Raw genomic sequence first — 27,790 nt, 5'->3', positions numbered from 1 at the left:
CTCTGCCCCTCTCTCTCCCTCATCAGACATTCAGCTCCATGCTGGATTGGGTGGATGATAAACAATGTTAGTGAGAGCGAAGAGGACACATACGTCAGCTCCACTGCCCTCCATCGCCATGCGCAGAGAAGAGCGGAGATGGACGAAGAGAGGAGGGAGGACACGACAGGACAGGAGGATAAAGGAGGGGAAGACGGCAGACGTGACAGAAGGAGAAGAGAATAGAGAATATGCGAGGAGACGTGAAGGGGGGAGAGGAGACCAGAAGGAACCAGAAAGAGAGGAGAAGAGAAAGCAGATGACATCAGAAAGGAGGAGAAGAGATGAGAAAGAAGAAGAAAGCAGTAGAGGAGATAAGTAATGACAGGTGCAAAGGTGACCAGAAAGGGCAAACAGAACAGAATATCAGAAAAAGGAGAAAGGAGGAGAGATCAGGAAATGAGAAAAGAAAGAAGGGATGGAGTTAAGAAATGGGGAGGATAAAAGAGACAAGAAAGGAGAAAGTAGAGGAGAAGACTTGAAAATAGACAGAAAGAGGACAAGGGGAGAAATCAAAAAAGAGGTGAGTAGATAAAGTTGGGAGGAGACAAGAAGAAAGGAAGAGAGATGATGAGAAGACACAAGAAAGGAGAAGAAGCATTCAGTAGAGGAGAGCAGAATGATGGAAAGGATATAAGCAGGAAAACAAAAGGCAGAAAAGGAAAGGGAAAACCATGAAAAAAAAATGAGAATGCTGAAAAGACAAGTAGAGGAGTGGAGAAAACAAAAGAGATGACAAGAAAGGAGAGGATATAAAAAAGGAGGAGAAGAGACCAGAAAAGAGGAGAGGATGGAGCTCTCAATGGTGGAGAGGAGATTAAAGGAAAAGAGAATGCAGGAAAGATAAGGAGAGGAAAGGAGAAAACAAAAGGGGAAAAAGTGGAGAAGATCAGACAAGAGGAGATGGAAAAAGAAAAGAAAAAGGAGGAGAGAAGAGATTATCTGACTATAGATAATATTACAGTCTCACGTCAAACTCCTCACAGCAGCTCTAAGGACACTTCAATATCATCCATCCATCCCCTCTTCACCAGGAAGAGACTCTGAAGATCACAGACCATCTGGTCTCAGACTGATCCACAGTGCTTTAAATGATTCCTCATTTGTACCTTTGTGACTGACCTCTACCCCCATCGGCTCACTGTCTATGAAAGATGTTAGCCTCAAACACAAGCTCCGTGCTCTGTGTGAGAGAGAGCCTTGTACACACTCGAGAGACATCTTTCCAATTGTGTTCAAAAACAAATCAATAAATAAATACTCTTCTCTAACCAGCACACACAGGTCACAACTTTCCTGAGAAACTGTATGAATGAACGTTGAAGGCAAAAAGCACATGATGAATGACTGGCATATTGGTATGCAGTGATTAGCCAATCATATTAGAGGTCATTTACATGAAGTCTTAAAGGGTTCGTTCACCCAAAAATAAAAATTTTGTCATTAATTACTCACCCTCATGTTGTTCCAAAGCCATAAGGCCTTTGTTCATCTCCAGAACACAAATTAAAGGTGCTAAAGAGGATGTTTTGTTTTATACATTTTTGCAATATTACTTGAAACTGTCTTTACTAACTGATAAAAGACTATTTATTAGGTGCACTGAAAGGAATAATATTAATATACATCATCTGTGCACGAGGTAGGGCCTTAAAAACATCAGCCAATCGTTTACACGATCATCGCGTAAACGATTGGCCCTCTGGCTTGTCAATCACTGCCATGACATTCCTCGTGAGAGACGAGCGCGGCTGCGCTCTCCAGTAACTTTCCACACTCTACAGGCGCCGCATGCAATGTTTTTGTCAGGAGACAGGAGTAACAACTGCAGATTATGAGTTACCTGCGGTGAGTCCGACATAATGAATCCACTAACAAGACACAGCGAATGCCGGTGGTAAACACTCATGTTCCAATACTTGTGCACGCGTTTTGGGAGGCGTTCCCTCGAAATGAGCTGTGAAGGAGGGGGGTTGTTCTTACGCATGCGCTATTTCAAAAAACTCACTAACAGTCTTTGGTTTCTCAGTCGACGAAAAGATCCTCTTTAGCACCTTTAAGATATTTTTGATATGACTCCTTCACAGACAGCAAGTTAACCACCACTTTTAAGGTCCAGAAAGGTACTAAAGACATTGTTAAAATAGTCCATGTGACTACAGTGGTTCAACCTTAATTTTATAAAGTGACGAGTGACGAGTTTTATAAAGTGACGAGAAAATATATATATTTTGTGTGTGTGTATATATATATATATTTTGTGTGTGTGTATATGTGTGTATGTATGTATATATATATATATATATATATATATATATATATATATATATATATATATATATGTATATATATATATATATATATATATATATATATATATATATATATATATATATATATATATATATATATATATATATATATATATATATATATATTTTTTTTTTTTTTTTTTTTTTTTTTTTTGGTCCACCTCAATATTTTCATCCCTAAATATGGTTTGGGTAGGACTGCTTACACTACTCTTCAAAAGTTTGTTTTTGAAAGAAGTGTTTTATACTCAGCAAGGCTGCATTTATTTGATAAAAAATATGGTAAAAACAGTAATATTGTGAAATATTACAATTAAAATAAATTCAATTTGAATATATTTTAAAATGTAATATATTGCAGTGATGGCAAATTTGAGTTTTCAGCATCATTACTCCAATCTTCAGTGTCACATGATCCTTCAGAAATCATTCTAATATGCTGATTTGGCACTCAAGAAACATTTCTTATCATCAATGTTAAAAACAGTTAATAAATCTTTTTAATACTTTTTAATGCTTAATATTTTTGTGGAAACCATGATTTTTCCCCCCATGGGATTCTTTAATTAATAGAAAGTTCAAAAGAACAGAATCATTCCTAAATGTCTATTCTGTAGGGCAGTAGATTATGTCCCCTTTACAAGGGCCTCATTCGCACACACCGGAAACATGCAGTACTCAGAAGAAACATTTTAGGGGTATGCAGTGTGTGAGACAGTTTTCAGAGCATGAGGTGGAAACTCTTTGTCACCATGACAACAAAGATCTCGAGGACAGGCGGGACAAGACACACCAGCAGCAGTGCAGAAACGCACACTCGTTTTTTGCCTCGTGGGTTGGTTAAAATTTAATCTGGTTATTTACAACGTGCAGAAATGCATAACTGTTCATGACAAGCAGATAAAGAGAGCGAGACAAAAAATAACCTCCTATAATATAACTCCACTGTGAAAAATGTGTACATACTGTATATATGTGTGTGTGTGTGTGCACATTTTTTGATGTGTTTGAAGTAACACTAACATACTTTTGTTGAAGTAAATCAGGTTGACAGGAGTCTGATTATAAATGCCGCTTTGCAGAGCGCAACTGGGCCTGGAGTCTAATGACTGACACAAAAATCATGCTTCTCAAATCATTCAGGGCACAAGAGTCCTCCGCCTGTCTGGAGTGTGTGTGTATATGTGAGTGAGCGAGCAAGCAAGAGAGAATCCTTCACATAAGGGCTGGCTGGAAAAAAAAAAAAAGACATGCAGTAAGAGCTCAGAGAAGCACTCCATCAATAATGCAAAAGAACGAGGAATAAAACAAGACGAGCGCTCCTGCATCTCCCTTTCACACTTCTGCATCTCTCTGGCACAGACAACACTGAGACGCGAGACATGGACTGATGGCACAACCGGACCACTGACTCAACACTGAAGAGAACTTCTCCTGATCCATGTGCCAAATACACGAGGAAAATAGACTTAAAGAGGGAGAAAGAAAGATGGTTTATTCACATGTGCATTCACAACGTCATGTGAAAACTATTAATATAAGGCAATCATGCAGATATAACTAATATTTGATACCACTCAAAAGCTTGTAAAGAAATACTTTTATGCAGCAAGGACACATTAAATGGATTAAAAGTGACAGTAAAGGCATTTATAATGTTAGAATTCTTTTTCAAATAAATGCAGTTCTTTTGAACTTTCTATTCATCAAAGAATCCTGAAAAAATGTATCACGGTTTTCAACATCAAATAAGAAATGTTTACTTAGCACCAAATCAGCATATTCGAATGATTTCTGAAGGATTAAAAACACAGTCTTTGTGAAGAGAATTTCCAAAGGACAAAAAAATTCTTACTGACCCCAACATTTTCAACAGTAGTGTGGATAACTACTAAATAGATACTTTTAAGGTTGAGTACCATAGTCCTTTAAAGAAATCTGGAAACACAAGGTCCACACCAAATTCAACAGCATCAGCATAAGGAGTCTAGAATTAAAATGCTGCTCTCTCTGGATTTAATCCAGCTGACCCCAGAGATTACAGGTGACAGCGGCGGCTCTCAGTTACTTTAAACACGTGGAGTCTGCCAGCAGACACTTTGGTGCCCTGACAATCTGATTGTAGGCATTAACATCAACACCCTCATGAGAAAGTGGCACCCTTCCAGACGTTTATGTACGAGTTGCTTACAGGAGCTGCACAAAAGATGTAATTTTCAGGAAAATAGTCTTGTATCTGAGGAAACCAATGCCAGCAGAGGCTGTTTATGCACACGGATGTTTGATTGAGCTAATGGAGACGACCACAGGGCTGTAATTTTCCTCCTCTGCAAAGCTGCTATAAAACCCTCAGCTAACGGAAGGATAACAAAGTGCATTCTTCCCTTTCTGCATCATTTAAAGGCACTAAATCATTCAGAGCATTTCTCTCATCTGAAGAGGAAATCAGTTTCTCAAGCGCTCTAATGACATTTTGTCTGTCTACTTATGAGGGCAGAATTTTAGACAGTGAACTGACCAACTGATGTAAATGTCAAAAAAGAAAAAAAAAAAGTGATTGGCAAAACTAAGGCCCCATTTACACTAGGGCTGCACGATTTGGGGAAAATGTCATATTGCGATTATTGAGGTCAATATTGCGATTGCGATTTGCGATAGCGATATAATAAACAAATAGTATCATGAGTCATCTTGCTTGGTTCTCAATGAAAATACACACACAGATTACTGATAATGCTGAAATGTGTATTTCTCAACTCAAACTAGCAACAACAGCAAACAAATGCACAGCGTTTTCAAATTAAAATATTTTTATGAAATTAAATAACACTTTGCATTATTGCAAACTTGTTATAATCCCATTTAAGATATTTGTTTCTTTACTAATCTGTAGTGGTTCAATGGATCACAAAACTCACGGTTCGGATCACATCACGGTTATGACGTCACAGATCGGATCATACTTCGGATCAGCACAAAAAAAAAAAAAAAAAAAAAAATTTGATGGGGGTAACTTAACTTTGCATTTATTACTTAGCCCACTTAAACTATTCTGATACCATAGCATAAACTGCTAGCCTAAATAATACATTATTAAAGGCAAGTGAACAGACTGTAAAAAGAACAAATACTGTACACCAATTACAACAAGCATAGATAAATACTACATAAAGTCTAGCTAAGGTCTAACTGTAGTATTAATTTTCATGCACAGAAATGTAATACTTAAATGTAAAATGACACTGTTCATTGTATAAATTTAATATAGATTAATCTTTGTTAAAGCTGTGTTTTGTTGTTTGATTTACATGACAGACAACAGCAGGTATTTATAGGTTGCTGTCACTTTAAGAGTAAGACATGCACGCACACATCGGACAGATATACATCCGAATTCTCACCTCGTTCAATTAAGACATAACTGAATGTGTTTACATGAATACTTGCTGAGAGGGGTATTTTGACTGACATAATGCGTGTATGTGACCATCCAAGTGCACTGACGACGCGAAAGAGAAATCAATTTGGAGTTCGCGAGCTATAACGCGCCTATCTCTCTCTGTGCGCGCGAGCCTTGTATGTATGTGCGTCATGTGCGCACCGATAACAGCGCTGCGTGCGATACCGAATTAAATCCTCTTTCCTCTTCAACCACTACTAATCTGGGTTTATAATCTTATAGCCAAAATATCGCCATATAACAAAGGTAGCGTTTTTTCTTGCCACCAGTTCAGTGACCGTTTGCTCCGCATCCATCTTTACCCGTTCTCTGCGCTGCACACCGGAAAAGTCATGACATGACCATGCGCGCCACACATGCCACTGCCTAAACTGAAACTGACTGGTCTTCTTTTTATTAGCGGTGTATAAAATGGGCAAACAGCTCTCAGATAATGGGTTGTTGTGTCCACACATTTATTTTTTTATTTTTTTATTAACTTATTATTATTTTATTTCATAAAATCGCAGCATTTTGCGTCATATAATCGCACAAGCTTGACATCGCGATTGCGATTGCGATATGATTAATCGTGCAGCTCTAATTTACACTAGTGCGTTTTTGTTTTAAAACAGCGTTTTAAAATGGAAACGATCCTCGTCTACACTGGCATTTCAGAAACAATCCTCGTCTACGCTACATGACCGAAAACTAATGTCACATGACCGTTCATGCACACTGGGCATGCGCGTACAAGTGTAAACAGTTGCTTTTTGCGCATGTGGGTAGCTTCAGTATTAAAAAATACAGAGTTTAACTGCAGAATGGCTGCTAAAAATGATAAAGCCAGCAAAGATTGCAGGTCAGTCTCCATGTTATTGTTTACACTGTCGTTAAGGATACGCAGAGCGAACGTGGGCAGTGAACGTTTTCGTCCATTTACACTGAAATGCAACCCTGGTGTTTTCAAACTAAAATGGGCTCTACAGTGTTTTTGAAAGTCTGCGTTTTCGAGGGTTGAAAATGCTGGAATAGTCTAAATGACAGGCGTAACCATTGCAAAAGTTAAGCGTTTTAAAAAGAAAACGCAATAGTATAAACGGGCCCTGAATTTTCAGCATCATTTCTCCAGTCTTCGATGTCACATGATCCTTCAGAAATCATTCTAATTTGCTGATTTGGTGCTCAAGAAACATTTCCTATCATCAATGTTAAAAATGTTAAATTCGAGCAGTTAATTTAGACTCTATGATGAATAGAAAGTTTGCAAGAACGTATTTCACTTTATTTGAAATAATGACAAATTTTGTCACTTTTGATTAAAGGGTTAGTTCACCCAAAAATGAAAATTCTGTCATTTATTACTCACCCTCATGCCGTTCCACACCCGTAAGTCCTTCGTTAATTTTCGGAACACAAATTAAGATATTTTTTTGTTGAAATCCGATGGCTCCGTGAGGCCTTCATAGGGAGCAATGACATTTCCTCTCTCAAGATCCATAAAGGTACTAAAAACATATTTAAATCAGTTCATGTGAGTACAGTGGTTCAATATTAATATTATAACGCGACAAGAATATTTCTGGTGCGCCAAAAAACAAAATAACGATTTGTATAGTGATGGCCGATTTCAAAACACTGCTTCAGGAAGCTTTGGAGCATAATGAATCAGTGTATCGAATCAGCTGTTCGGAGCGCCAAAGTCACGTGATTTCAACAGTTTGGCGGTTTGACATGCGATCCGAATCATGATTCGATACGCTGATTCATAACGCTCCGAAGCTTCCTGAAGCAAAAATATTCTCGTCTCTTTATAATATTAATATTGAACCACTGTACTCACATGAACCATTTTAAATATGTTTTTAGTACATTAATGGATCTTGAGAGAGGAAATGTCATTGCTGGCTATGGAGGCCTCACTGAGCCATTGGATTTCAACAAAAATATCTTAATTTGTGTTCCAAAGATTAACGAAGGTCTTACGGGTGTGGAACGGCATGAGGGTGAGTAATAAATGACAGAATTTTCATTTTTGGGTGAACTAACCCTTTAAATGTATTCTTGCGAAAAATAAAAGTATTAATTTCTTTCAAAAATGAAATCCTACTGACCAAAAACTTTTGAATGGTAGAGTATTTCTGAGGTCTTAGAAATTGTGCCTATATCACCAGCAAAAACCAGTTTTAAGACCAGATCCTACAGTCCACAAAGCAAAGCCGACTGAAAGCTAACAAAGCTAAAATAATCTCGAGGTCCAGTTACTTTCTGTGACTGCTTCATTTTAATGACCATACCATTCCTGTCCTCCCATCCTTCCTTACACACCTCCACTCTCATTTCTTTATCCAATTTAGCTCTCGTGTACCCATCCAGTTAAAAAAGGGGTATCTATCTCTCCACGCAGGAGGGCATAATTAATTTTGACAAGCCCTCTGACTGACATTTGGCATTTTGTGTGGGCACACACATGCTGTCAAAGAGCTTTGGAGAGAGGAGAATATGACTTTACAAAGGGCACCTGTTCAAATGAGCAGAATGAGATATATTAATACATCACAGCAGAGGGGAAACAGGCTGAATGTTATTATAACCCTTCACTACAAACATCTTAATGAGAAAAAGAAACAGTACACTGAAAAAATACTTCAAGAGAAAAATAATGTATCTTGCAGGTTTTGACTGTCAGATATGAATTGTGTGCACTGTTCAGAGTTTGTCCTCTATGATGATTGTGGTGGCGATTTAGAGAAGAAAAAAATGGGAAAAGGCAGGAATGTGCATCGGATGAGTGCACACACATCCATTAAAAGGTTTCCGAGCCATCACTCACTCTCTTCGTTTTTGGCGTTTGATCGAGGGGAGAAAGAAAGCATCCTGCTGGATGTTGCGGCAGGTTTGAAAAGCTTGTCAGAGCTGACCCAATTCACCACTGTCCATTTCTGTGAGTCTCTGCAGAACCTTGCTCAAAGTCTGTATTATACCATCAACTGTTGTTTTATGAGCTACATATAAATACACTCAAGATTCTAGATTTTGGAAGACTAGGGGTGTATCCTTATGATTGCCGCGGAAAATTTGAGGCCAAAACTGGTTGCGAAAGCCAATAATATGTTAATTATAGCAGTTATTTTGAGATCACTGTTAGTTTTTTGTAAGCAATAATAGTGTATAAATATAATATATAATTTCCTGGCCACTCTTTTCCCTATAATAATAGTGAACAAGGACTGGGGCTGTCAAGCTGCAAATGTTTTCTTTTCCAATTAAAAAAAAAAAGCTCAAATCTACATGTATTGTAATTGCATGGAAAAATGCGACCAGGTACATTATTCATAATTTCTCCTTTTGCATTCCCTGGAACAAGAAAATATGTAATAAATGAATAAATAAATCTGTAGATATTATAAAACATTTTTTTTAAATTCTGTGTACATTTATGAAATCATTTATGTAAATTACTGCACAATTAAATACAAAGATGTAAGGACTTCACAAATGATTTTGAATGATTACAGATTCGTAATGCTCATATTTCATGAATAAGGCCTTTATCACAATAAGCTTAATCCAGAAACTGCATTATTTTTGTGAATTTTACATTGAGTTAACCTCTATGCTACAGAAGTGCATCAGAGGGCAAAGGCGGCGGTCCGATCTTAAGTGATTAGAACCAGATATTAATCAAAGATCAATATTAGAACACAAGCAGATCTTCGAGTCAGCACAATCTGTTCACTGTATTACGGTCACACACACGTACAGTAATGAGATCGCTTTATAATCGCCCACCACCGGCTGTCAGCTTGATGATTATATGATCCACAGCTCCAGAGAGAGAAAATTACAAACAAATAAATTAATATAAACAACGGCTCATTGACAAGGAACTCCACATAAAGCAGATGAAAAAAAAAATCCTGCCTCTTTCTTCATGGCTTCTAACCTGCCGGGTTCATTTTGATACGTTTTAAATGTTCTGGCACGCTGCTGAGAGCCCAGGACCGAGGGAATTCACCCACATGATAATTTCATTTAATTGGACTGTGTGATAATTTCTTCACATTATGGTGACTGAAATGTGCTGATACTAATTATCAAAGAGAGAGAGAGCTAGAGAGAGAACAAAAGAGAGAGAGCTAGAGAGAGATGGGTGTGTGTGTGTGTGTGTGTGTGTGTGTGTGTGTGTGTGTGTGTGTGTGTGTGGGGGGGGGGGGGGGGGGCAAGCTCTCAAACAATTCTGCTGAAGATAATTGAAGCAAATAAAGTTCATATTCTTCCATTTTTGGTTACAGGATTTTATAACCAGGAATGTGCCAATACACACACACACTGCACATCTGCACCTCAGGAAGCATCAGGATGAAACGCTGTGAATGAACTACAGTAAAACAAACATAAACTGCTTTAACACTGGAGAAGCAGCTAGTCCACAAAAAAAAAAAAAAAAATACATAAAAAGATTTTATAACTTTAGGGTCCAAAAATTGGTTCAAGTATAAACAAAAACATTAAAAAATTGTGTCATTGTTATGAGTCACTCCAAAAAAAAAAAAAACTAAGGAAAACAAACAAAAACTTACAACCCCTTCTTTCCAACCACATGGCTTCTTTTTGCTATGTAACGCCTACTTTAAGATCCAATCAATTCCCAATGACTAAGCTCAAGTTGCAATATACATATTTTTCCTCTTTGAATAGCATTTTTTACTTAATATCACAGAAGCAAATTGGGTTGAAAATGTTGTTTCAAGATTCTACAGTCAACTACTTCCTCTCAGACTGGTACAGTTTTGCCTGTAGGTAAAGTCTTTATTGACCTCCTGTAACTGTGCGCCTGGCCAGAGGTCAGGATTATTTCAGATTGAAACAGTAAATAATTGATCTGGCTTTGCCGAGGTCCAAGTGCTGCTAGAAGTAAACCAACTTATTTATGTAGCACATAACACTGATATATGATTTCATCGGACTGGATGTGGCAGGGACAGAGTATATACAGATCCTCTATTCTTCCCCCTTCCATTAAAATGTTAATGTGGACAAAGAGGTTGATAGTTTATTAATACACACCAATGGACAGGAGACCAGATAAGGGCAAAGAGCAGGATGGAGAATCGTAAAATGCATAGGGGAAGGAATGGTCAGATGTACACAAGAGGGGGGGGGTTGTGTTGTATTTTATTTCCACTGATGGTGAGTAAGGAAACAAGAATCATGCTCCTCAAGGGTCAGAGTGAGTCAGTGTTCAGACACGCTGTGCTCACGGTAGCTTTCGTTTGAGTTTTGAGTAGGGCTGCTGTAGATTAGGATTACAAGAAAACAAGATGCCATTTTTTCACATTTCATTTCCAAAGCTGTCAGCATTAAAGGCCACTTAAAAAAAACATTTATTGTGGGGCCCGAGATCAAAGGTTAAGGGAAAAATTTCATTTCAAATGTCGATGTGATCATTTTCTAAACTGTCCAATGAAATATATCCTTAATCTTCCTCACAAAAATGACATTTCACATTTTGGCTTCTGACATGTTTTACAATAGAAATGTCTAAAAATTGCTAAAATATAATAAACTTACTTGAGAAGAAATGCTGCATAAAATATAAAGATTTATTGTCATAGATTTTACCTTGAATTAGAGCTGTCCCCGACTAAAGATTTAGTTGTTCATTTAAGCCATTAGTCAACTAATCACATGATATAATAATTTAATTATATATGGGAAGAAATATATATGCCTCATGCTCAAGCGCACATAAATCTTGCTGCAAAGTACCGATTATGAATATGTATGTATTTTAAATTGAAAAATTGCAAGTGATTGTGCGGGCACCTCTATGTCTTGTTGTAAATGTGCTAAAACTTCAGCTTCCAAACTCCACTCCAACACTTGAATATCTGCATATTTATCTAGGTTAACGTTAGAGCAAGCGTTGATGGATGATGGGTGAACATTTGGATTTCCTGCGCGACATACTGTAATTACCACAAGGACGCTAAAGAGGATGTTTTGTTTTATACATTTTTGCAATATTACTTGAAACTGTCTTTACTAACTGATAAAAGACTATTTATTAGGTGCACTGAAAGGAATAATATTAATATACATCATCTGTGCACGAGATAGGGCCTTAAAAACATCAGCCAATCGTTTACGCGATCATCGCGTAAACGATTGGCCCTCTGGCTTGTCAATCACTGCCATTACGTTCCTTGTGAAAGATGTGCACGGATTGGCCCTCTGGCTTGTCAATCACTGCCATGACGTTCCTTATGCGAGACGTGCGCGGCTGCACGCTCCAGTAACTTTCCACACTCTACAGGCGCCGCATGCAATGTTTTTGTCAGAAGACAGGAGTAACAACTGCAGATTATGAGTTACCTGTGGTGAGTCCGACATAATGAATCCACTAACAAGACACAGCGAATGCCGGTGGTAAACACTCGTGTTCCGATACTCGTGCATGCGTTTTGGGAGGCGTTCCCTCGAAATGAGCTGTGAAGGAGGGGGGTTGTTCTTACGCATGCGCTCATTTCAAAAACTCACTAACAGTCTTTGGTTTCTCAGTCGACGAAAAGATCCTCTTTAGCACCTTTAATGATCTGTCCCACGGACTGCATGACTTCACCACTTCCTGTGGAGTTTTTTTCCTTCTTCTGCGACTAAGGATGTGCTTTAAAACAATTGTTGTCTTTTAAAGTGTTGCTTCTCAAGTAAATTCATTTTGTTTCAGTTTTTTTTTTTTAACTGGAAAATTACACAAATATGCTTTCTTGAAGTGTGCTTCAAAACGTCTGTATTTCCTCTTAAAAAAAAAGAGAAAAAAAAAGTGTGCCTTGTCCTAAAACATTGTGCCTTGGTGCATGCAGCCATCGCAAGTTCAATTCCAGCTAATATCTAATCCTTTTATCCCCAGTCTCTTCATCATTTCCTGCCTATTATGGTCTATATGTTAATAAAACAAGAAAAAAAAATGTTAATGCACTCAAGCTTTTATGGTCTTAGTGTTCTTCCTTAAGAGTGTCCTTGCTGAAGAGGACAGGATAAATAATGAAAAAAAGCGTGAAAAAAATAATATGCGATTATCTATAATCAGAAGACTAGGACACCTCATGTCAGTTTTATGTACATATGTGATCTATCAAATCCCAAATTTGCTAAATGGCCACCATTCCACACCTTCTCTCCATTTGGATGCTTCTCTCCCATGTCTCTGTAGCTCTACACTGTTCTTGGCAATAAAGACATTTGACGTGTGAGCCTCCTCACCGCCCACCCTCTCGATCTCCCTCGTTCGCTCTGTTTCCGCGGTTACCAGTCGCTCTGCTTGGTTATGCAATGCACGGTGCTCTCAGGCTCCGAGACGGGACCTATAACCACACGACTGCCATCGGCTACGGACAGAGAACGGCAGGGTGGGGAGCTCGCAGCTGCAGGTCACCAATCTCATGAGCGTCCGGAGGCATTTTCGCACATCTGTAGAGCTTCTACACCCACAGAAAAAGAGGAGCGCAGAAGGAAAGAAAGAAATCGCGGAGGAGGGAAAGGAGAGAAGGTGGGGGACGGTGTTTGTTATAAATGCTGAGACGCCTCACTTTCAGTTGCTAAAAGGGTCAGATAGACAAGAGTGACAGCAGAGAACGGGAGTGTGTGACACTGAGAGGGAGAGGAGAGAAAGGAGGGGAGGAAGAGAGTGATTTTTTAAAGGGGGATTTTGGTAAAAGGAGAGAGAGAGCATGGGAGAGGGAGGGGTAAGGAGAGCAGGGAGCGGATTTCTCCGAGCCCCCCTTGATTGAAAGGTGTAAGGTGTTCAAGCTAAGAATAAAAACATAAACAACGCTGGGAAGAAGAATAAAAGAAGAACTGAATGAACGTGGAACAAAAGGAAGGACTGGTGATACATAAGGAGGCTGGAATACTGACACAGAAAGAGCGAGAGAAAGCCAGAGGGAAAGAGAGAGAGAGAGAGTGAGAGAGCGCGAAGGGGTGGGACGTTGGGGACTGAGATTGTTGTCTGCGTAACGCACACGGCTCAAGGAGATGCTGTTGTAGACCTACTCTTTTTCTTCCTCTTTCTCTCCACCTCTTAATTTCTCTTTTCTCCTTCTTCACTATCTCGGGGACATCGGACATTTGGCCAGCTGGCCCTCATGTTGCCGTCAGCCCAGATACGCCTCTCCTGTGATGAGCCCACAGCATGCTGGATCTTCCCCCAGATCTCCCACGCCGTAGGGTAAGACTCAGTTTTCTTCCTATACTTTCTATGTTCACCGTCTTGCTTTCCACCGTTTGTGTCAGTCTGTCTAACTGCTTTATTGTCCACTTCGCCGAGCTGTATATGTTTGGCCCCAAGCTGCTTATCGAGGTTGATGTTCTGGTACCTAGCTGTAAGAACCTGGATGCATATGCTTCTGTGTGTGCTCCAATGAATGTGGCACCATGCTAAACCATAGGCTAAGGAAAGACGGGATGAGAAAAGAGATATTGTTTATGCATGGCAGAGGCAAACAGCAAGTGAGAGGGTTTAAACGTACAGTTAATCATCTCAGCTGCCGAAGAGTCACCCTGTTGTAGCAGCTCCGCAGGGAAATATCATTTTCTGAGGGGGAAATCCATCACGGAGGTGGGGAGAGACATCCTCTTTTGTGTTCATTACGCCACACTCGCAGCTGGGCAATCAGTGGAGAGAGAAATCTCACCCTCTGTGCTGCTCCACTGAGTGTTCAGTCTGGCCTCTGGATGAGCACTTCTGGTGGCCATCTGAAAACGTAAGGAGCGAATGGGCCACACGGAGGAACAGAAAGAGGCTTCCATGTCTCGTTGATTGTTTGTCTCACATTGCTCTCCCGTTTCTCCACAGATAAGCACCCTGGAGACAGAGGTGGGGGGGTCAGAATGGGGACGACCACCGTCAGTATAGAGGAGGTTCGGGCGCTAGAGGGAAAAGAGGAGCGAGAGGAGTCCATCTTGGCCCTGCTGGGAATCATTGGCACCTTCTTGAACCTCTTCGTCATTGTGTTTGTTTACATTTACACCACTCTGTGAGAAGGATCCACAAGCAGGTGGAGGTGAGAGGCGGGGTCCAACGGAGGTATGACGGCAGTGTTGATGTCGCAAAGAGAAGAACGTGGAAGATGACACTGGGCTGCTCGGGACGGGGAGAGCGATGCTCATTCTTGATCTCAGACCCCTTGCGGATATATATCAATGTGATGGACATCTGCTTAACACAGATCTCTGGACACACAGAGAACAATTCTTGGATACGCCAGATTCGTACCCTTGCAAGAAGTGGTCATGGGCCAAAAGACCTTCTGTTTACCTGGCTATGGGAATTACATTGAGCACTGCCAAGTTTCGATTACAAGGACACAAGTACGCAGAAAGACCCTATTGATCAAACGCAAGAATGTCATAGGGCAACGGAACGACTCCCTCCGAACTTATCCACTAATAGAAAGAATTCTGCAATAAAATGGAAAAATGGGAATAAAATATTTTTCTATTAAGAACAAAAGTGAGAATGAGACACTCCGAGACCCATCTGCAGTTTCGAAATGCAGAACCTTGTGGGAACAGGCTGTTTGGTGACATTTTTCCACTACAGTTCCTCCTCCTTTCTGACGGGTTGAGGGAAGATAAACAGACAAATATGAGTGTGTGTTTTCTTTCTAATTTGAGTGCAGTGTCAGACACGTTGTTTCTGTGCAAAGGAAAATTCTTTTGTATCAATACATGATTACATACTAGATGTACTGTGCCATAGGGAATCTGATCAATAAAATGATATTCTATGAATTGGGATGTTGTGACTGACATGCATGTGTGGGGAAAAAAAATGCTTGTTTCGAAAAGACCAGAGTTGACCAATCACGTATATGCTGCCCTTGCACGTCTATGAGTGTGAGTCATGCATTTGGGTTTTTGAGTGTTAGTAGAGCTCAGCGCACCATAAGGAGGCAGCAGGTAAAACAACAAACAGTTGAGAAATGCCACAGAGAGAAAAACAGAGAGAGGAGGAGGTTGAGGCAGAGATGGTTACTAGGTATTACTCCTCTATTTTCATCCATCTGTCCAAGTGGTGATGGAGGTGTTTTTAAGCCCTCCGAGATTGAAGAGATCAGTTTTCATGTCACATGCGATAGAGAGAGGTTGGCTGATGGGAGCTTCGTACATGAGAATGAGGCTTCAGAATGCGCTCTAAACAACCACCGACTTGCACACACTCCCCCAACCATTTCAAATACGGCTGAAAATGTGTGCACTTGATTTTTTCTTTTTTTTTTGCAAGAAAATGATTGTGTCTCTGTGTGTGAGTGTTTGCCCTCTATCTCAGTGTGTCACGATATGTCACACTGAAATGTTCTCAGAAAAATCTGCCTGTGGAAATGTTAGCGGGGCTTTACGCTTAGTCTCAGGTCCCTCAATAAATTCCAAAGCCACAGGGCACTGCTGTAATAAAGGCCTATGCTGTAAATCAGCATGTACCTGCAGGGCTTATCATCAAATACAAATCCCCATTACAATGGCTCTGTGTAAACCAGCTCCCAGACCAGCGTAAAACCTCTCTACTTGCACTCAGATCAGTGTGAATACTTTACACCAGCTCTCAGATCAGTGTAAACTCTCCAAATCAGTTCTTAGGTCAGTAAGTCCAGTTACATGCACTTTAAAAGTTAATTTTCAGTCATCCTAAAACAACAATTGGTCTTTTTAAAAAATGTACCATAAAAGCTTTATTCTGACTTATATTGCACCATTCAGTTTTTTTGTGCCAGACTAGTAAGACTAATAGATCTAGATAATGTGATTGTAACTTGATTTTTCTTCAGCATGTATACACATTAAATCGGACTACAATTTCACCAAAAGACAGAGGTGACACATATTCAATTCTTCAAACATTCAATTGTGCATTATGTCATGTGAACTTGGACAGAGTGATAAAGACTAGCTCAATTATATCGGTGTATGTTTACGTATTTAGAGTAAACCCTTTTTAACAGCTTTAAAATCAGTCTAAACCCTCTGTCAGTTTAAATTAAGCCCTCTACATCTGCAAAAGGCAACTTTGCCAATCCTAAGAGCTTAATCAAACCTCGAATAAATAAAGCACTTCCAGCATTTTGGACATGGCCTCCTGACACACACGTATGAATAAGGAACTTATGATTCAGTTTAGACACAGCTTGCAGGCGTAATGCAGGAGGATGTGCGTGTGTGTCCTGGGGTCAACAATCCTGTGCAAGCCACCCACGTGAAGTTACACGTGACACAGTGGTCAAAGACATCTGAATCACAAATGCTTTTTTCACATCTTTGTTCTTCAACACAACACAGAAACTTGCACACACATACGCACACTAAATGCTTAGACAGATAACATATTACTTTTACCACCTTACGCATTGGAGCACCATTCCAAACACTAGTGAACTGCTTCTCTGCCTACATAGTGCCTCATAAGTGACTTATTTGGAATGCTCTACATAGGCTACAACTCGAACAAATTGTTCGTCTTGATAAGCATAAAAATACACAAATATAGATCAACATTTTTATTGCTTCGCCCACCATCTTGCATTTTTCTTTTTTCGTGGAGCATCTCAATGCCTTCTGGCGTTGCCTACTCCGCACAGGACACAGTCAACAGCACCTTCAAATTTAGCTGAAATGAGGTGGCAGAATTAGGCTGTCTACCTTTTCAAAAGCCTTAACTTTGTAAGCACACCAATGATGCCTTAAAAAGTCTCTGTAGGCAGACCACTAGATTTTGTAACAAAGCATGGGTGAGGAGATGAATATAAATAAAGTGTTGGAGTGAACAGGGAGCCATATTGAGGGGGTGGGAGGAGAGAAGAACGAGAGAACACAGTGATAATTTCTGTTTACACAAAGAGAAAAGACTCTAGCACCTCAAAAACCTTCCCTACTTAATGAGTGCACCACGTCAGCACTGTTTCACACAAACACATGCTAACATTACACAAGCCTTACAACGTATGTCAGGGGTGCTATGTGTAGGCGAGTGTGATGTAATGAAAACAGCTTTCAGGGGACTATGAAGTAAATGAAAATAAACAACACTAAAGAGGAAATACATGTCACACAGAGCTGCATTAACACAAAAGTTTGATCTTGTGTACACAAACTGATAATACAAGGGACTGTGAGGGGTATTTTCTTGTTTTGCTTTTTTTCATCAGCTAGCTAGCACTTTAAATGAATGGATACTAGGGATGCACCAAGATTAAAATTCTGGCTGATATTTTCATGTTAGGGCCAATATACCTTTTAATCTCACCTTCACATAGTTTTGGCACTTTCTTTTCTGGCTGATGTTTTTTAAAATGCTGTTTTCTTAAATAGTTAATGCAGTTATAGTTTACTTTGAAGTTCCAAACCCAAATGAAAAGGGTCCATTTCACACAATTCAGCACCTCAGAATTTGGGGGCATACCTGCCCCCCAAATTGTAATAGCAGTTCAATTCTCCTCTCAAAATCTTCATGTAAATTGTAATTTTTCAACCAAGCAGCAACATAAAACACAATTTTTTATTTAAATCATCAACAGTTTTACCGCCAGATTAGCAGAAGGTAGGGCTGTATGATTAATCGTTAAAAGATTGCGATTTCGATTCACACACGTGATCTTATTCCTAAATGACAACGATTTGCCGGTGTCTATCAAACCAAATCACAGCGGAACAATCAAATCTGCATTTACGCTGCCGTCGACACAGACAAAGCAGTTTGAAACAGCTTCGCAAACCACGCATTTCAAGCACATACACTAACACACAGTATAATCATTTCTGTGTTACAAATATTCTTATCACAGAAGTACTGGGATAAAAGTTTATTGTTCGGATATAAACACTGATGTCTACGGAAGAGATAGAGCAAATCACCTTTTATAAGTAACTTGGAGCTTCAAATAACAATTGTATCGATTACATCGTTACGCACTAGGAGGCGAACAAGTGACTTGAAAAATGTATTTGTCAACGAATCATTCATTCAAGAGATTCGTTCAAAAACGCTGATTCATCCAGTAATGAAACAAGTGAAGCATTTATGAGTGAGTCATTGAATCATTCATTCAAACTGAGTTTTTTAAAAAATGATTCAGATGAATTAATACATTTAATAATATTACATTATAAAGACTGCCGTAATTAACATTTTGTCAGAACCTCTAGTAAATTACATGTAATTTTGATTAGTTGACTGTTCAGAATTGTGGGAGAATCATGATATCCGTTTGAAACTAACAAAAAAAAAAAATAGCAGAAGGTTACGTAAAAATATTCAGATAAAGAGATTGGAGCTGTAAGAAGCAGATTTGACAATACCTCAGGGGAAACAGAAAGGATGGAGCTTAATAATCTTTGAGAGAAGGCATTAAATGAATGTGCCGGATAGGGAGCGAGAGAAAAGGAGAGTTTGGACAGACTGCTGGAACCTGCGTAAGAAAGACCAGACCTTACATCCTCAATGAAAATAAGTATGCTTGTGGCCGTCCACATACAGAAAGAGCTCTATACTGTAATCTTGTACTCTTTGTTATTTGCCCCTTGGCAGTTTCTTAATGCTTTTTGGAAGCAGCAGTCCATCTCTTCTCATCTCTTCTCCCTCCCGTTCATCAGGTGGATGGGGCGTTATTACAGCAGGGGTGATCTGAGACACTCATTTCCTGTTTCACTGCCACAGAGACGGCTAAGGATCTCAAGGCACAAAACGCACACTCTTTGTGTGTGTGTTTCTCTCTCGCAATCTTTTATTGGCTCAGTTGTTCATGAGAATGACCAACTGCTGCTCCCCCTGCTGGTTGTGCATGTTTAGAGAGCAAACGTTTGTGTGTGTGTTCTTGTTGATTTGAATCACACACACCATGCCAATGTAGGGTTGAAACCTCCAGCTGATATCTGGAGCTAATTACTACACTCATCGTTTTATCGGCGCTTATTTAATTAAGCCGGAGAGAAATAAACACTCACAGGGCATGCACACACACACACACACACACACACACACACACACACACACACACACTGCTGTCTGGATCTCTAAAGCAACAAAGCAGTGTTTGTTCATGACTCTTAATACAAAAGAAAATACTCAGTTTTATGAGTTCATATTAATTAAGATACTACAGGCAATATTTCACCTAGAATCAAAATTTCTTCTTAAACCACAAGCTACAAGTGGAACTGCAAAAAACTACAAGCAAACTGGAGAGAAAAAAAAAAAGAAAAAAAAAAATCAACATTGTTTGTCAACCTTTACATAAAATGTATACTGGTCAAAACTTTGGTGTGCCCAAACCAATCCTGTAATCACACAATGACTAATTCTGTAGAGATTCAGTTACAGTAGTAATTTCAGATTAATTTTAAATTAAAAATTCTGTTATATGACTAAATTCTCCCATATGACTTTCTTTAAAGGCCCACTGTCTTGGAATGTGCAACATTATTCAATGTGTTGATGTAATTTCAACTGAAACGGGAAGACAGGGCGATATATCGAACAGCCCTGCCCCTTTTTTGAAACAGCCAAGTGTTTTGTTTATGTTACAGCTTGGCCAGAGCCGTTAGACTCTGTAAAACCACTGTTTCCTTCTAATCTCTAACCGTTTCTCCTCATAATGTCCTTTATATCGCTAATATACAGCATTCTGTGCAGAATTCAAACGGGTCTGATACCTTTTGTACTTCATTCGCGTCAAAAGCAAGCATATTTACACTGTCTGAATCGTTTCCTATTCTCTATATAGTGCACTATGTGCCATTCACCATGTAGAAACTAGTAAATGTGTGAGCAAATGACTGATACACTGAGGCTTCAGCGTCTGTAAGAGTGTAGGAGGAAGCGGGACTTCAGATTCTAGAGAGCATTTGAATGGACCGAAGATTTGACGAGAAACTGAAGTGCGATGTGATGTCATAAAAATCCGTGATCCATTTTAGCGGTAAGATATGAATGCTTATTCCAGCATTTCATTTTTTAAATCAGGCCGTTATGCAGTAAAAATCTTACCCCTCCATTTGGCGGTTAACCGCCGCAACTGAATCATTGTGTCAATGAGTTGAACTCGAGAACCTAATCAGTTTGATTTATGAAAGAACCACTCACACACAGTTTTGTGAGCTGGATCAACAGATTCATTGAAAAGATTTGATTCAAATAAATGATTCAGTCATGAATTGGATATCGCTACTTCTCTCATGAATATGCCAAATATAGTGAATAAAAGATTTAAATGTAAGTCTTTTTCTCAGACAAAGCTAACATATGGCTTTAAAAGTCTTAATGATACTTTGATGTGCATTTTTGGAATTTTGGGGCTCAACAGCCCCAGTATGAAAGGATTAATCCAAAACACAGGTTTGGAATAACATGAGGATGTGTAAATAGTTAGAATATCCCTTCAACTTCTGAGAACAAAAACATGATTGACAGAAAGGCAGAGAGAGAGAGAGAGAGAGAGAGAGAGAGAGAGAGAGAGAGAGAGAGAGAGAGAGAGAGAGATCGCTCAGGAGAGACAGGGGCTCCACCTGCTGTCTCCTTACACAACGAAGCATGAGGTGGAACGTATAACACGTCTTTCTCTCAGGCACACACACAAATGTAACTTAGTCATGTACAAAATCTTCTTCAACCACCTTAAAAGCTGTATTCATTTTCATTTAGCAAACAGTAAGCACAGAGCACATCCCGAATGTGGCATATGTCCTACCTGAGTCATTGCGCAAATATGAAGACATGGCGGGAATGAGACAGGACTGGCTGAGCAGTTCCTGCAGGACAGATGGCAGCAGTGAGCTGCTGTGACCTCTGACCTCTCCTGAGAGGGTCTCACCAGATCCCATGCAGCCTGATGGGTTGATATAGCTCGCCAAAACCTGAAAGAGACACAGAATGTACCATCACACATGCAAACAGGCGTACAATCTAAATCTCACTTGCATCGTTTCCACACTCACCTGTAAGAGGCAGGTGACGTGCTCCTCCTCTAGACGCTGTTTGGTCAGAGCCTGCTCAACATCCCAGCCTGACGCTGTTGAGCCTGTCCCAAAGCCTGTTCCTTTGGCCCAGTACAGCTGCTGTTCCTCTGTGGTACCACCGACATGCCCGCTGGAGACCTGCGGCTGCAGCAGAAACACAAACTTAACTGCAGCTTTCACACATGAGCCATTCAAATTTATGCTACTGTATCTTTAAGACTTCTACATGTAAACAAACTAACCTCGTTGCCAACCATTTCATCATGGCTGGCTAAATGGCTAAATACTGAATTGGCATTTCAATGTAAGCATGGGTGGTCACACAGTTTTGGAGTCGGTAAGAAGTTCACCAAGAATTTAAAATAAATAACTAAATAAATTAACTGTTTTATACTTGTATGTACTTTTAAAAAAAATATATTCCTTTTTATTTATTCCAATTTTCAACAGCCACTACTCCAGTCTTAGGTGTCACATGATCCTTCAGAAACATTTCTTAAAATTATCAGTGTTGCAAAAGGTTGTGCTGCTTAATATTTTTTTGAAAACTGAGATATGTTTCCACAATACTGTGATTTTAGATAGAAATCTTTTGTAACATTTTGATTGAACTTAATTGATTTAACTTTTGATCAATTTAATGCATCCTTGCTGAATAAAAGTATTATTTCCTCTAAATGCGAGAGACAAAGGAAGGAAAGGGTTCCTAGTCCTTCTCTTCCACACACACACACACCTTTCTCTCTCTGGCGTTTGATGTTGATCGTTCCAGACTTGACATCCTGCTTAAATGTACTGCTTGCTCTAAAGACTGACAGCATGTCACAACATTATGAGAGGAAACAATGAGGTCAAAAGCTGTGCATCAGCTGAATAATAGGCAAGAAGCATGGTAAAAAAGAAAAACGGTGCATTTCTCACAATGAAACACTTCCAATAACCAGCTGTCATGATATAGTCTGCACTTTATTTTGGATCGCAGGAGCAGAGGGAAGTGGTTGCAGGCCAGACTTGAACCTGCATGAGCAAATTTTTTAAATTGTTCAAAGATCTTTAGTGATAAGACAGTGAGATGGGCCAAATAGGACAGTGGAAGAGAGAGCAGAATAAATGCATGTTGACCGCAGTGCTCTTCTTCGGCTGAGAGCAAGCGGTTTTAATATTTGCTCTGCCAATACTTCTGCTGCCCCAAGGACACCCATTATGATTCTGACAGCCCACTGGCCACCGTTCAAATCCTCAACCCTGAACCTACCCCTCACCAAACTATAAATCCGCACAAACACACACCGCCCTGCACCGACTATCATTTATGTGCTTTTTTCCCCCTTAAACATTGAAATTTTAAAAAATTGATTTTAATAAAACCTGTCTGTGAGGACAGAATATTGATTTTTATGAAAGTCATTTGCTTTGGTATTGGGGGTCTGATGATGACAGTTGTTTTTTCATTATTTTCTCATTATGATTGTGCTGCAGCCGTCCTTTGTGAAGACACTTTCATTTCAGTCGAATGAAACCCCTCATAATCATGTAATGACTAAAATGACTGTCCGAATCTCCTCTATACCTTCCTTTTTAATGGGACTACACAACACCTGAATGAGCGGATGTTCCCCGTCTCACACACACACACCTCTCCTCATTAACTCAAGGGCTTTGATTAAAGAGCCCTTCAGCAGTCTGTAAAGAGAGGCTACCACAGTCATTAATAAAATGACATGTCTCAGTCTAAGAGACAAAAACATCTCCATTAAGGTCTTTACAGGAGTGTCTTTTCCTTCTCCTGCACACATAAACTCACAAATTACGTGAACACAGAAGTTAAAAAAGCACTACACCTTTGGTTTATAATCTTATTTTTCTCCAAAGACCACTTATAACTTTAGTCTAGACCATTCAGATTGTGAATGAATTATTCAGATGGGTTCTGTCAGCTGATTCAATGAAAAGATTTAACTCGAAAGAATGATTAATTCAGAAATCAGATATTGCTATTTCTCTCATAAGGTTTAAGAAGATTATTTTTGAAGTAACATCTTAATTGCTGTCACATAGCTATCATATGAGTATGTGATTCTGATTTTGTTGTTGTTGAAATAAATATTTTTATTCACAGAGCAGACATTAAATTAATCAGAAGGAACAGTTAAGACTTTTAGAATGTTACAACAGATTTCTATTTCAAATAAGTGCCGTTCTTTTGAACTTTATATTCATCAAAGAATCATTTAAAAAAAAAAAAAAATGATACTTAAACAGCACAATGGTTTTCAACATTGATAATAATAAGAAATGTTTCTGGAGCACCAAATTAGCATGATTTCCGAAAGATCATGTGATGGGAAGACGTTAGTAATGGCTGCAGAAAATTTAGCTTTGCCTTCACCGAAATAAATAACATATTTGAAATTGATATCATTTCACAATATTACTGTTTTTTTTTTATGGTAGTTTTGATTAAATAAATGCAGGCTTGATGAGGATAAGAGACTTATTTATAGATATATATATATAAAAAAAAAAAATCGTAACTTTTGAATGGTAGTGTATGTGTATTTCTCCTTTTGTGTTCCAAAGAGGAACAGAAGATTTTTTTTGGTGAACTATCCCTTTAAATTCACTGGCACAACCATGACAATTTTTTGGATAGAATGAAACACTGACCTCACTGGAGTTGGCACTGCCGCTGGGCACTCTGGGAGCATGATGGCTAAGGGCAGACAGACAGGCCAAGATGAGGTGGATGGCACCAATTTCAAGAGCCATGCGTCTCAACAGCAGCCCATCATCTGTGGTAAGGGGAGTCGAGCTGAACAAGGACCGGAGCACGTGGAAGGGCAATGTGGGTAGAACGTTAGCAGAGGGAGACTGCAGGATGTGACCTTGAGAAAGAAAGATGAATGGAGAGAATGAGGAATATCTGCTTTAAACTATCAAAAGAATGTTTTCTCTAGCACTCAATAAGCAGTCTATACATCAAGCAATCAGCTGACCAATCAACAGTCCAGACTGACAGAAATACACAGTGGGCAGCCAATCCAGGCTCAATTCAACCAATCGATGAAGCAGCAACACAATAACCAAATCAATGCTTCCCGTAGGGGAGATACAGAGTAGCGTGTGTATCTGCCTGTAGGGTATGAATGTATAACGGCCTTTAAAGAAGTTTGATTCTCAGATCAGGGTTTGTGTGGACATGGGAGAGACTCTCTCAACAAATAGTGTTTTTTATAAAGGCCGGAGGTAGTTTTGTTAGGGTTTAAGATGGATCAAAGTGTACTGATCTCCACATATGAAGTAGTTTTATTTTAAATCCTAGTGAGGTGCTGTACTTGTTCAATTAAAAAGGTAGGGTAGGCAATTTTTTTATAAACACTTTTTGTAATACTGGTTGAAACTCTTCACATCCTGATAGCAATCAATAATAGAAGTGGTCTAATTTTTTTAATGAATACTTTCATTCAGCATGGACACATTAAATTGATTAAAAGTGATAAAGATATTTATAATATTACAAAAGATTTCCATCTCAAAGAAATGCTGCTCTTTTAATCTTCTATCACAGGAATAAATTACATTTTAATGGGTTAGTTTACCCAAAAATGAAATTTCTGTCATTAATTACTCACCCTCCAAACCCACAAGACCTTTTTTCATCTTTGAAACACAAATTAAGATGTTTTTGATGACATCCGAGAGGTTTTATATCTCCCATAGAAAGCAACAATGACCACATTCAAGGTCTAGAGAAGCAGTAAAGACATCATTAAAATAGTCAGTGTGACTACAGTGGTTCAACCCTAATGTTATGAAGCGACGAGAATATTTTTTGTGTGCAAAAACAAAACAAAAATAACGACTTTATTTCAACAATTTTTCCTCTTTCCTGTCAGTCTTCTATGCAGTTAACACAGTGCGGCGCTTCCACGTTTATGTCCGAACGCCGGCTCAGTATTGGCCGATGCTGTTCACATGAGCACCACAACGAATGAGTTTAATGCTGCTGCAGGAGCCAATAATGAGTCAGCGTTCTGACTTTAACACGGAAGCTCTGCACTGCGTTCACTGCCTATGAGACTGACAATAAAAATTGTTAAATAAAGTAGTTACTTTTGTTTTGGTTTTGCCCACAAAAAGTATTCTCGTCGCTTCATAACATTAAGGTTGAACCACTGCAGTCACGTGGACTATTTTAACGATGACTTTACTGCTTCTCTGGACCTTGAATTTGGTATTTTCATTGGTTTCTATGGGAGAAAAAAAAACATCTAGGATTTCATCAAAAATATCTTAATTTGTGTTCCAAAGAGATGAACGAAGGTCTTTTGGGTTTGGAACAAAATGAGGTTGAGTAGTACTCGGTGACAGAAATTTCATTTTTGGGTCAACTAAACCTTTAAAATAAATTAAAACCGTTAGAAGTCATTTTAAAATTGTAATATTTCACAATATTAATGTTTTTACTGTATTTTAGATCAAATAAATGCACCCTTGGTGAGAATAAGTATCTTCTTTCAAAAACATTACAAAATCTCACAGACCCAAACTTCTGAACAGAAGTATAAGAAATAGCCTGTTTAATATGAGGGGCGAGTCTGACACCGAGACAGTGACTTAAACGGTTGATGGCGGACACAGATAAGCAGGGGTTGCTGATGAGAGAATCAAAAACAATGTTCCATATCAGTCTGCTCTGTTTCAATCAATAATCTTTCTCAAACACACATACACACAGGCTAATGGATATGTGAACACAGACTGAATATGAAACAGGCAACTATTCCCAAAAAACAAAATTGATTGCTAAACTAAACAAATTTCAGAAGTAGTGCTTCCTGTACTTGAGCGGTACTTACTTCCTTCTCCGTCGTCCGTGACACCCAGCACCAGTCTGAGCAGACACTGTGCGTGCTTCCTCTCCTTCAACAGAACCTCAGCATATCCCGGCAGCCGCAGAAACAGGCCGAACGCCGCCAGCGAATGGGCGGGGATGGGCGACATAGTCTGAACGGAGGATTTGATGGGCGGAGGCTCGGCCGCGATAGTCTCGGGCGCCTCGTAAACGAGCTCCCCGGATTGCTCGATGGTGACCCACTCGAACTGATCGCTGTCCTTGGGTTTCTCCTGCGTGGTGGACGGCACGACTGGGGCGCTGACCTGCACAGAACGATCCAGACGAACAGGCTCAGAGGGCGTGCAAATGAACAGAAATGCTGACTAACACCTGAGTGTACGGTCACCGGACGAGCTTATGAAGCAGAAATGGAGCGAAACTACATAAAATGACCTACGCGGTAGAATATGATACTGACCTGCTGGATGACGTCGGGGTACAGCATGGGAAGTCTCTCTGCTATGAGGGCCAAGCCGCCCATACCTGCGAACACCTGCAAGGGGGATTGGATAGGGCTGGTCTCCAGGAGGGAGTCATCTACCGCAGCATCCAAACCCTCGTCCCCTGGGGTCATTGGTTCGTCGTCCGGACAGCCGCTTAGCATCTCACAGTGATCTACAGGAACAGAGCAGAAAGGAAACGCATCATTCAGTCTGTTGTCAATAAACTCTCAAAACGTCTAGCTGTAAATAATGTGTTCTCAATTGTTCACATCATAAACCATGATGTCCAACCAGGCGGTACTGCACAAGAGCTCATATCTGTTCTCATAAATCAGATTATTCTTGTAAATCAGGTTTTTTTTTTACTGAGACTGACGATCGATGCAAGAGAATGAGGAGAAAGTTGCAGGAAATATTGGCTGTTAAATGCTTGGGAATGTATTGTCAGAACAGTAATGAAACAGCATTGGTCTTATACAAACACAAACCGACTTTATGGACTTTACAGTTGACATAATGTCTCTACTTGAGACATTTAAATGTCTAAAACAACAAGGAGACCAAAAGTAAGATCAGTTTTTAAGATGGTTTTTCAACACAGAAGTAAGGCATTTCCTGTGAATGTGCAAGACTTCCAATTCATCAACAGCTA

General features: G+C 39.4%; 1 protein-coding gene across 1 annotated transcript in view; it reads right to left on the bottom strand.

Moving 5' to 3' along the window:
- The window catches only part of birc6 (baculoviral IAP repeat containing 6), a 114,880-nt gene that overhangs the window by 23,805 nt on the left and 63,285 nt on the right, over positions 1 to 27,790 (bottom strand). Inside the window, 5 exon segments of the mRNA XM_048191151.1 lie at positions 21,531 to 21,696; positions 21,778 to 21,942; positions 24,466 to 24,683; positions 26,658 to 26,958; positions 27,114 to 27,310. Of these exon segments, the coding sequence (XP_048047108.1) occupies positions 21,531 to 21,696; positions 21,778 to 21,942; positions 24,466 to 24,683; positions 26,658 to 26,958; positions 27,114 to 27,310 (1,047 nt within the window).

This window comes from Megalobrama amblycephala, linkage group LG5 (genome assembly GCF_018812025.1).
Source record: "Megalobrama amblycephala isolate DHTTF-2021 linkage group LG5, ASM1881202v1, whole genome shotgun sequence".
NCBI classification, from domain to species: Eukaryota; Metazoa; Chordata; class Actinopteri; order Cypriniformes; family Xenocyprididae; genus Megalobrama; species Megalobrama amblycephala.
This window is presented reverse-complemented; position numbering and strand designations above follow the sequence as displayed.